Genomic DNA, 12,601 nt, shown 5'->3' on the forward strand with positions numbered 1-12,601 from the left:
CTGTGAGTCTGACGCGGTAACCACTCATCTTCTTAGTAAATAGATTAGATTAGATTATAGATTACATTAATGATTAGATTAGAGATTAGATTAGAGATTAGATTAGAGATTAGATTAGAGATTAGATTAGAGATTAGATTAGAGATTAGATTAGAGATTAGATTAGAGATTAGATTAGAGATTAGATTATAGATTAGATTATAGATTAGATTATAGATTAGATTATAGATTAGATTAGAGATTAGATTAGAGATTAGATTAGAGATTAGATTAGAGAATAGATTTCAGATTAGAATACAGATTAGATTAGATTACAGATTAGATTACAGATTAGATTACAGATTAGATTACAGATTAGATTACAGATTAGATTACAGATTAGATTACAGATTAGATTACCGATTAGATTACCGATTAGATTACCGATTAGATTACAGATTAGATTACAGATTAGATTTCATTACAGATTAGATTATATTACAGATTAGATTATATTACAGATTAGATTATATTACAGATTAGATTTGTTTACAGATTAGATTTGATTACAGATTAGATTTGATTACAGATTAGATTTGATTACAGATTAGATTTGATTACAGATTAGATTTGATTACAGATTAGATTTGATTACAGATTAGATTTGATTACAGATTAGATTGGAGATTCGATACTAGATTCGATACTAGATTCGATACTAGATTCGATACTAGATTCGATACTAGATTCGATATTAGATGAGATTACTTTATTCATGCCATATTCGGGAAATTTCACTGTCACAGTAGTATATTATATATATATATATATATATATACATATATATATATATATATATATATATATATATATTATACATATACATGTGGTAAATAGCTTTTTAGTACTGCCTAATGGAAAAGGGGGGAAACTAAATAACATAAGTAACGATGATCTTAATACTAATACTTAGTATTCACACTTGGATGCCATTTCTCACAATTGTTGTTTTTACCCGGACAAACACATTTGCATATTCATAAACCACACTGAGACAGACCGTTATTGATGTTCCTATGGGAGGAAGACGTTAGTGTGTACCCCAGTGGCTTTGTGTGTCCAATCTTGTGAGTCATCATAAAAAGGAAATGAAGGCGACTCATCTCGTTGCGCAGAACCGAGGGTTCGCGTCGGGTGACGAGTCGCAACGGCGTAAACAACAGCCGCCTGCACGGATGTCTGGACCATAAATCGTCTTTCCGTCTTTTCGTGTCTGCGTGTCTGCGTCTACAGTAATACCTCGATTATCGTGGTTAATGGGAAAAGTGAAAATCCGCCAAGTAGGGTCACCCCTATAAAAAAATAAATTAATTAATGTTTTGTTTTCCTTCAGTGCTGAGTCCTAGTAGCAATAGTGGCTTCTGGGGTTTCACGGGGGGATTTTTATGAACTTTAAACAAATATATTCTTCAGTGCTGAGTCCTAGTAGCACTTCGGCGTGGATTTTTATTCATAATCACATTTATGAAAGAAATAATAATAATAATAATAAGTCTCATGGTGTAGAGTAGGGGTGTCAGACTCGGGTTGGTTGGCGGGCCGCGTTAACGTCAACTCGATTTCATGTGGGCCGGACCATTTTAGATATAATATTTAGAATTTTTTTTATAAATGAATTAAAAGAACTGGATTAAAAGCCCTGAATATTCAGTTTTTTATAGATCTGAAACAATTTTATTTTAGCTTTTTTTATATATATTTTTAGATTTTACAAAATGATTTTTGAACTAAAAACACAGAAGAAATGGATTAAAAAATGACAATTATTAATTTAAAAGGGGGAAAATCAGGAAATGTAATATACATCTATACTCTTCATTTTAATTTGATCCTAAAACAGAAAGTCGGCACTCATCATTTACTTTCCCCGGGCCACACAAAATGATGCGGCGGGCCAGATTTGGCCCCCGGGCCGCCACTTTGACACATGTGGTGTAGAGGTTCACTCGCCTGACTTTGTTGCGGGCAGACGCGGGCTCGATTCCCGCAGGCTTCAGTATGATTAAGCGTGCAGATGGATGTTTGTCTCTGTGTGCCCTACGAATGACTGCGACCAATCTAGGCTGTCGTCTGCCATTCGCCCGAAGACACCTGTGTTAGACTCAAGCAACCCCGGCAATCCTTACGAGGACGGGCAGTATGGAAGATGAATGAATGATTAAAAAAAAATCCCTCCGAAAAAAAATCTGCCATGTTGTTAAACAGCGATAACCGAAGCGCAAAGTAGCGAGGTTTCTCCGTATTTGCATCCACGCCAGCTGAGAATGATCAAACACTCGGCTGTCTGCTCTTTGCGGCAGCGCCTCATTGATCAATCGGGGGAGGGGGCGGGGAGAACATCGCGCCGAGAAAAAAGCCGAAAAGAGACGTCACGGCGACTCAGTTTTTTTTTTTTTTGTGCTGGTGTGTGTGTCTGTGTGTGTGTGTGTGTGTGTGTGTTGTTTTTAATTAGCCACCGGGGAGAGCTCCTACCTGCATGACAATGAGAAGGTCGAAGACCAAGATGAAGGAGGCCAGGAAGGCCCTGGAGACCTCATCGCTGGGCAGGAAACCCCTGTTCAGTTTGTCCCAGCAGATCCAGTCGGTAACGATGACCAAAACCACCACCGACGTTAGCGAGACCAGCACGATCCTGCCCGAAGAGATTGGCGAATGAAATTAAGAGAGCGAGCCAACCTTGAAAGTAACATTTATTTCCCGGCCAAAACCAAACGAGACCAGATGCGCGTTTCTCACAACCGAGTTAAGAAGATGAATGAGGCGCTCCGACGTACAGTAGAGTAGATAGCGCGCCTGACGAGATGAATCAAGTGTAATTGGGCTTGAATTTCCAAACACGGGCGCGACTATAAACGTCACATTAAGTGGCACAGAAGGCTTCCCCGATAATGTTGTCATCGTAATGTTCAGTCATTCTTTTTTTGTGCGTGGAAAATGGCACACTCGCAACGCTATGGATGTGTTTGTAAAAACACAATGTCATGAAAACGAAAAAAACATGGAGGACAAAAATATAGATGCAACCTGGTGCTCGAAAAGGGCAAGACTCCTAAACGTTATAGCTTAGAATAAAATAGAATAGAAGAGAAAAGAACAGAACAGAATAAAATAAAATAGAACAGAATAAAATAAAATAAGATAGAATAGGGATAGAACAAAATAAAATAGAATAGGGATAGAACCGAATAAAATAAAATAAAATAGAATAGGGATAGAACAGAATAAAATAAAATAGAACAGAACAGACAAGACCAGAACAGGGCAGAACAGAATAGAACAGAATAGAACAGAATAGAGCAGAATAGAGCAGAACTGAATAAAATAAAATTGAACAGACCAGAACAGACCAAAACAGAACAGACCAGAAAAGACCAGACCAGAACAGAACAGGCCAGACCAGACCAGAAGAGGTCAGACCAGAAAAGAATAGAATAGAACAGAACAGAATAGAGCAGAACTGAATAAAATAAAATTGAACAGACCAGAACGGGCCAGACCAGAACGGGCCAGACCAGAACGGGCCAGACCAGAACGGGCCAGACCAGAACGGGCCAGACCAGAACGGGCCAGACCAGAACGGGCCAGACCAGAACGGGCTAGACCAGAACAGCCTAGACAAGAACAGAATAGAGCAGAACTGAATAAAAATAAAATAGAACAGAACAGGCCAGACCAGAACAGACCAAAACAGAACAGAATACAACAGAACAGACTAGGGAAGAACTGAATAAAATAAAATAGAACAGAACAGAACAGACCACAACAGAACAGAACAGACCACAACAGAACAGACCAGAACAGATCAGACCAGACCAGACCACAACAGAATAGCATTCACCTGCTTGACTTGTTCGATTGGAACTATCAGAGCCACCGGAGGTTTGGAGTGTTTGCTAAGCGCTAACCCAAAGGTCATGATGAAGGCGGAGAAAAAAAATAGAAAGACAGACCAAGAATTGTCCAGTGACCTTGTAATGTCCATCGATTTTTTTTTCTCCCTGTGTACTTCTAATTTAAAGGTGCCGACACAGATGATGGATGATTAACACGGCTATTGACGATCTGTCCGTGTCCATGCACACCCGCTGCCCAACAATTTCAAACGTGACCTACTGTCAGCGCTTCTTTAGAATGAAAATATTTGGCTTCTTACCAGAAGAGGACAATCCTATTGTTGCCCTTTTTCCAGAAGCTTCTGGCAGCTTTCCCCCAGTGTGGGTAACTATTCTCATCTTGAAGCATCATGTCCGTTACCTGCAGGAATCATGGGAAGAAAACTTGAGGAACAGTTGATCTTTGGGAAATAGCTTTTGCTTCGCTACATGATTGCTAAAGGAAGAAGAACACGAAAACTCCACACGCGATGGTCAGAATCCAGAGGACCCGGGATCTCCACCGTGCTGTAAGTGTTACTCTTCATCTATTTGTCTTTTTTAAAATCAGGTTTTTATGATCATGCGTGTGTTTAAGTGTACTATATTTTATTGATATAGGTATATTTATTACTTATCTATTGTTGTTATTTGTTATTATTTATCTGTTTTCACCTTCTTGCAACTGCAAAAAAGTGAATTTGCCAAATATGGGATGAATAAAATATAATCTAGTCTAATCTAAACTAGTCTAATCTAGCCTAATCTAATCTAGCCTAATATAGTCGAATCTAGTCTAGTCTAATCTGGTCTAATCTGGTCTAATCTAGTCTAATCTAGTCTAATCTAGTCTAATCTAGTCTAATCTAGTCTAATCTAGTCTAATCTAGTCTAATCTAGTCTAATCTAGTCTAATCTAGTCTAATCTAGTCTAATCTAGTCTAATCTAGTCTAATCTAGTCTAATCTAGTCTAATCTAGTCTAATCTAGTCTAATCTAGTCTAATCTAGTCTAATCTAGTCTAATCTAGTCTAATCTAGTCTAATCTAGTCTAATCTAGTCTAATCTAGTCTAATCTAGTCTAATCTAGTCTAATCTAGTCTAATCTAGTTTTATCTAGTCTAATCTAGTCTAATCTAGTCTAATCTAGTCTAATCTAGTCTAATCTAGTCTAGTCTAGTCTAGTCTAGTCTAGTCTAGTCTAGTCTAGTCTAGTCTAGTCTAATCTAGTCTAGTCTAGTCTAGTCTAGTCTAGTCTAGTCTAATCTAGTCTAGTCTAATCTAGTCTAGTCTAATCTAGTCTAGTCTAATCTAGTCTAATCTAGTCTAATCTAGTCTAATCTAATTTAATTTAAATCTAATCGATTATTTATTTGTTTGTTTGTTGTTGTTATTTGTGCAATTCGTGTTGAAGCTTTGAATCTCCTTCTACTTGTAAAATGACCAAAAAAAGCATTCAATTCAATTCGATATAGTCTCGTAATGTATAAGCATGATAATAACTGTGATACATAAAGTGACGCAGAGGCGCAATAATCCGCCGATGTCATCTTCAAAATGGCTAGTTGAGTTCATGGTATGCAGTCCAAAGAATAAAAATAAAACATTGGAAAGAATAAGATTTGGACTTGGCCTGACGCGCTCTTCTTCCTCTCTGGCCAGACGTCAAGTTCTCTTCTTCTTCTTCTTCTTCTTCTTCCTCGTATATCTGCTCTCCCGTTCCGTGGCCTGTCTTTCTCTGCAGTGTGCGCACTAGAATACTAATTAGAGCGACCCAAGAGCTTCTCAACTTGTCTCAGCTGTGTTCCCGCGGACGGGAGAAAGAAATCAATTCTCCATTTTGTTGACAAAAGAGGAGACGGCTGTTTCCTTGTTTCTTCCCAATGAAAAAAAAAACGCGTTGGCCGCAGGGTCTGCAATCGGACTAAAGTGGTCTCCATAGGATGCAGTGGACGCTATTTATTCATTTTCTGTATCGCTCATTCTTGTGGGGGGTGCTGGAGCCTATCCCAGTTGACTTCGGGTAACCTAAATTAGTGGCCAGCCAATCATTGGGCACGAGGAGACAATTGACAACCAATCATAGCTCGGGTTTTTGGCAATTTAATGTTCAACCTGTTAGCCTAGCATGCATTTTTTTTCGGCATGTGGGAGGAAACCGGAATACCCGGAAAAAACCCACGCAAGCCCGGGGAGAACATGCAAACTGCAGGACCCACCTGGAATCGAACCCACGAGCCCAGAACAGCGAGGCCAATGCGCTAACCACTTGCCCAACGGGCCGCCTTATGCTAAAACATGCAATGTCAATTTTATATGCTTGTGAATGTGATTTTTTTTTTACAGCTTTCAATGATTTATTGGGAGTACTCCCTAACTCTCCGTAACGGCATTGCTTAATAAAGGCCAATTGTCTAAAATGGGTAAAAGGCAGGGAGGCAAAAAATGTAATGTTGGGGCTGAGCGGGAGAATGTCATTTGTACGAACCCGTTAATTCAAAAAGGGATTCAATGAGGCTCGCATAACAGGTCCAATTCATCTCCCCAATTAGCCCCGCACGGTCGGATTCAACTTAACTTTAATCAAGCTAATGTTGCGTTCATGTCCTCTCTCTCATGAGACAATATGATGATTACAGTACGCGGCAGCAGAGTTGGCGGAATAACTGCCAAGCGCAAATAGGAATCAAACCATTCACATCTATTATTCACACCTTAAATGGATATGGTCCTATTTTGATTGCTGTTGGTTGGTTTCATTTTTGTCGGGGACACGGGTTTGGTCCCTAAACACATTTTCGCTTTTTATGGTCACAGTTGGCTTGTTTCCAGGCCAAGTAAGTGTTTAAATAGTAAACAGTGGTTCACAGTTGTAGCGTGATGTTGTGGATTTGATTTTTTTTTTAGGTTGATTAATGACCCAAATTGTCCATAACAATCAGAGTGTTTGATTAAATAAGTCAGGGGTGCACAAACTTTTTGGCTCAAAGAACTACTTTTCAAGGAGCCAACTTTGCCCGTACGCTGATGATATACATAATGCAGCAGGATCCAAAATAGTGGTGGTAGTGGTGGTAGTGGTGGTAGTGGTGGTAGTAGTGGTGGTAGTAGTAGTAGTAGTGGTGGTGGTGGTGGTAGTAGTAACAGTAGTGGTAGTGGTGGTAGTAGTGGTAGTAATGGTAGTGGTGGTAGTAGTAGTGGTGGTGGTAGTGGTGGTAGTATTAGTGGTAGTGGTGGTAGTAGTAGAGGTAGTAGAAGTGGTAGTGGTGGTAGTAATAGTGGTAGTGGTGGTAGTAATAGTGGTAGTGGTGGTAGTAATAGTGGTAGTGGTAGTAGAAGTAGTGGTGGTGGTAGTAGTAGTGGTGGTGGTAGTATTAGTAGTGGTGGTGGTAGTATTAGTATTGGTGGTGGTAGTGATGGTAGTAATAGTGGTAGTGATGTAGTAATAGTGGTAGTGGTGGTAGTAGTAGTGGTGGTGGTAGTAGTAGTGGTGGTGGTGGTAGTAGTAGTAGTGGTGGTGGTAGTAGTAGTAGTGGTGGTGGTAGTAGTAGTGGTAGTGGTGGTAGTAATAGTGGTAGTAGTAGTGGTGGTAGTAGTAGTGGTTCGTAAAAAGTCTAGGAACAGTAACGTAGATAATCATTTCTTCATATCTAATATAAAGCATGTTGAAGCTCACCATCCATGCAGTAACAAAGTCCCCCATCCATGTCCCCACGGCGGCCATTTTCATCAGGCTCTCATTCCTGATGCCCATGTAATCTGTCACAATGTGAGACCTGCAACACAACACAATGCTAATAAATTTGACGGAACGTGCGAGAAGGCCATCAAAGACAGCAGATGGGAAGAACTAAGAAAAGAGTCCGTCGTCTTGAGTCTGTTTGTCTTGGCTGTTATGGTCCTCTAGCACCTGCCAGTGTATTGTATTCTATTTGACATTTTTTATTGACTTTTAAAATGATTTTCCTTTTACTTCTTGTCTCGCAGCGCTACAAAATGACAAGCATTCTGCTAAAAAGCCGTTACACTCCGCCAACTCAACATTTTGAGGGGCTGGCGGGGTGACAGTCATGAAATGGGTCACTTTGATGCCAGTGAGGAGGAGGAGGAGCCTCTCTTAATCCCATTGGCCGTCTTCGAGCTGCGCTGGGGCAGGTGGGTACCTTCCCTTCTTACAGTCTCCACAGGTCATGAAAATAATGGATGGGGCAGCGGCTAGGCTGCATTTGAAGTCAATAGCTCCATTCATCTCTGTTTACCCCCGACCAAGACCACTAACAATGGTTTCTTCTGCACGCTGGACTTGACTGTCACCTAACGCCATATATATATATATTTTACGCACCAATCAGACGCTGAAAAAGTGTCTGAAAGTGACTGTTGGTGTAGCAGAACTTCCTTTAAAGGTCCGGAAAAATAATGAATTTTCCAGGACAAGATTGTTTTCCCATGAAAGTACCCGTGAGGGAACCGTTGTAAATCACGGTGTTGGCGATTGCCCAGATCCGACCGGTTCGCTTAACGTAAAGACAAAGATCTCATCTCTCTCGGGTCGGGCCGTAAACACACGTTGATTGGGGTGGACATTAAACCTGTAAGCTATTTCTTGCCTTGCCGCTGATTGTGTAACGGTTGAGATCCCATTGGGAGTTTTTCAACTGCACCAAAATTTCAATCAATACCCTTGGAAATGCTGCCGAGAGCCTTTAAATCTGAAAAGGCTAGCCTGTCGCTAACCTTCTCTCCTTCACAAATTCAATTGAGCATCCTGGGGTCTTTATTTATTTTCCATATTCTCTCGCATATAAGCTGTATTTGTAACAAAAAAAAAAAGATGACTCAATCAAGGGTACGGCTTATATGTGCATAAATTAGACTTTACTTGCACGAAATTGTGACCGGACGTTTGGTCGAACGGACGTTTGGTAGAAGGGACGTTTGGTAGGACGGACGTTTGGTAGGACGGACGTTTGGTAGGACGGACGTTTGGTAGGACGGACGTTTGGTAGGACGGACGTTTGGTAGGACGGACGTTTGGTAGAACGGACGTTTGGTAGAACGGACGTTTGGTAGAACGGACGTTTGGTAGAACGGACGTTTGGTAGAACGGACGTTTGGTCGCCGGGTTGTTACTGTTACGCGCGAACCTGGCGACCAAACGTCCGTTCTACCAAACGTCCGTTCTACCAAACGTCCGGTCGACCAAACATCCGGGGACCAAACGTCTTTCGACGAAACGTCCAGTCGACCAAACGTCTTTCGACGAAACGTCAAGGTACCGCACGAAACACCAAGACAATGCGGCCGATACGGTCATTTATTTCAAACGATAAACCAATAAAACGCTTAACAAAATGTATTTTATGTCTATGAATAAATTCAAGAAAAAAAATCTTGCATAAAACATGAAAAAACTCACTTATTTGTGCCTGCCATTGCTCGCTCAGAGCGCCGCCATCTTACCTACAGATGACAAATTAGACCGCTACGGACACAATTTCTGGTTGTACTGCTCACCTGACTACCTTTTTGAAAAACCACATGCAATGATTTTCCCTTCAAACCAACACATTCGTACTTCCTATTAAAACCATGAATATGGAGGTGAAAATTGTGAATCAGGGGGCGGCTTATACAAGAGAAATTGTAAAAGTCAACGATTTTAAGGCAATTTTAAGGCTACGGCTTATACGCGGAGGTGGCTAATATGCGAGAAAATATGTTGATAATTTTTTTTCCTGGGTTTGACTGAAATTTAATAGCATTCCAGTATGATGGAACATTACTGTACAGTAGCGTTATGAACAATCGGCCAGAAAAATGGCTCCCGCGGCTCAATGGCTTGCGCCAGGGTCGTCGCCGATGCCAACGTTGGCTCGGCCAGTTCGGATCCTCTGCGGGATGTTATCAGGTTTACCACGCTTGCTCCCGTCGTTCTATTCAAGGACATTTCAGCGGCTTTGAACATTCCGCATTGAAGCAATTAGCATGTGTATGGCGGCTACGGACATTACCAATACCATTTGACAACCAAATGTTGCTATTCATTTACTTTTCTGAATTCTGCCTCCTAATTCTGTCATTCCCTACTTTAAATACATAAATACATCCATATGTTCAGAGGTTGCTTCTATATTTGTGAAACGTAAAGTCTTAGATTAGATTAGATAACTTTATTTGTCCCGTATTTGGGAAATTTCACTGTCACAGTAGCAAGAGGGTGAGAATACAGACACAGTAAAATACATTTTAGACATAAATAAATAGGTCATAAATATGTAAATAAATAAATAAATAATTGATTGGGGTTCCAGTTTTTGGAGCATTCATTTTTCATTCATTCATTTTCTGAACCGCTTTATCCCCATTAGGGTCGCGGGGGGTACTGGAGCAAACTTAGGTTACCCTGAATCGGTGACCAGCCAATCGCAGGGCACCAGTAGACAAACAACCATTCATACCTAGGGGCAATTTAGCCTAAAAATTAGCCTAGCATGCATGTCTTTGCATGTCACATCTTTGGAATGAAACGGGAGTACCCGGAGAAAACCCACACAGGCCAGTGGAGAACATGCAAACTCCACATCGGTGGACTAAGCTGGATTTGAACCTAGGACCCTAGAACCGCAAGGCTGACCATTCCTGTCTTTAAAGAATTGACTAGATATTTTTTGTGAAGTCATTAGAGCAAAAAATAATGAGTTTGAGCCCAAGTTCTGCATCTCGCCTCCAGCCCAAAGAGACAGTGATGTAAAAATGTAATTTTTTTGTACTACAACACCCTGTAATCAAACAACCCGCACACTGCCCTTCGTCTTTAAAAGACTCTTGCGGATGACTTGAATTTTCTCATTAGTTAAAGAGGAAATCCAAGGTCTGAGGGGCGAATGAAATTGCTGACAATAACAAAGGTTGTGAAAGCGCCTACCAAGAGCGTGTCATCAACGACTCTTGATTTCTATTCCTATTTTATTATCCGTTTTGCACGTAAATGCCTTCTCGCTGACTTTTACCAAAGAGACTTTTCAGTCTGGTCGTCAGTGACCGTGACCACGCTGGTGACCTCGTGCTACCGCTGCTTCTGGAAATGGCCCAAGTCATTTGAAACGTTAGCGACCTTGGCTAGCGCTTGCTTTGTAATGCATTGGCAGCCTGGCACACACACACACTGTTATGCTATACAACACTGAGGACTAATGTTTCTCTAGAAACATAAATCTATCAACAAGGTGTGTTCTTACTAAAGGAAATAGTCAATTAACCCAAAGACAGGGTAACAATATCATTTTTGGGGGTAAGATGTCATATCTGTCAACCTTGGCTAATTACTCCCCTTATTAATGATTGGAATTCCCCTCATTAAGCGATGATAAACCACACACATCACATATTTAGTCACCTAGGGGGCGCTTAAAAGTTTAAAAAAATCTCCAATGTGGATGGGGTGCCCAATCAGTCAGTGCACTAAATTCAAGATGGTGTAGATGTCGCTGTATGACGCTGACAGCTTGACTGTCTGGGTACATTGCTTGCTAACGCGCTATATTTATATAGTGAAAAAGTGGGCTTAAAGCATGACAACATTAGCAATCAACAATGACGTTTTCGTCAGCTACCAGTGACCGAGACAATCCAGGTGCTAGTTGAAATTTATTTGTTCACATATTTATGACCTATTTATTTATGTCTGAAATGTCTTTTTCTGTGTCTGTATTCTCACTCTCTGGCTACTGTGACAATGAAATTTCCTGAATATGGGATGAATAAAGTTATCTAATCTAAATCTAATCTTAATCTCATTTTAATCTAATCTTAATCTAATTTTAATCTAATTTTAATTCTATTTTAATCTAATTGTATTCTAATTTTGTTCTCATCTTAATCTAATTTTAATATAATCTTAATCTGATTGTAATCTAATCTTGATCTGATCTAATCTTAATCTAATCTTGATCTAATCTTGATCTAATCTTCGTCTAATCTTCGTCTAATCTTCGTCTAATCTTCATCTAATCTTCTAATTTTAATCTAATTTTAATATAATCTAATCTAAATGGGTAAAACCAGATCGATTTTACCAAAAAATGTACTTAAAAAAATCCCGTGCCAAAGTTGTTATACGGCATACACAATTTGAAATGATCAAAAAACGTCAAAGTTGACAGGAATGAGATACATACTTCCAATTTTCACTCTCCATTAGAAACATCCATCCAGAAACAAAGACGGAAAGTAGACGTGTCACTTTTGGTGAAGGTAACGACTACCTTGAAAGAAAATCGACTTCTGCAAGATCCTTTCTGAACGATCAAGCTTTAAGTATTAGAAAGACAGATTTCCATTTCACGCCAAACCAGAGACTGTCTTTTATTTTTTTGGTCCCTCCCCCCCCCATCTGCTATTCTCAAATGCAGTTCTTATCTGATATCCACATGTGACAGTGCCAAGATGACATTTTGTGCTTCAGTGCTCTCGCCTTAAAGTCGTGTAACTTTGGAATGACAGACAAAAGGAAGAACATGAAACATGTGACATTCGGGAACCTTTGTCAGTCTTCGGCTTTGACAGAAAGCTGGCGGACAAGATACTACTTGGCGATAAAGATTCTGCAGATATGCTTATTTTATTTTGAAATTGTCCCGGCACCGTTGCGGCCTGCTTTACTCCCACTTGGAACCTCCCATAACAAC

General features: G+C 40.2%; 1 protein-coding gene across 1 annotated transcript in view; it reads right to left on the reverse strand.

Annotated features, from left to right (window-relative positions):
* tmem117 (transmembrane protein 117) overlaps nucleotides 1–12,601 on the reverse strand; it is a 36,216-nt gene that overhangs the window by 6,918 nt on the left and 16,697 nt on the right. Inside the window, exons 4-6 of the mRNA XM_077596003.1 lie at nucleotides 7,588–7,687; nucleotides 4,193–4,293; nucleotides 2,512–2,671 (exon numbers count right to left, since the gene is read on the reverse strand). Of these exons, the coding sequence (XP_077452129.1) occupies nucleotides 2,512–2,671; nucleotides 4,193–4,293; nucleotides 7,588–7,687 (361 nt within the window). The remainder of the gene's footprint in view (nucleotides 1–2,511; nucleotides 2,672–4,192; nucleotides 4,294–7,587; nucleotides 7,688–12,601) is intronic.

Source organism: Stigmatopora argus, chromosome 3, assembly GCF_051989625.1.
Source record: "Stigmatopora argus isolate UIUO_Sarg chromosome 3, RoL_Sarg_1.0, whole genome shotgun sequence".
Lineage (NCBI taxonomy): Eukaryota > Metazoa > Chordata > Actinopteri > Syngnathiformes > Syngnathidae > Stigmatopora > Stigmatopora argus.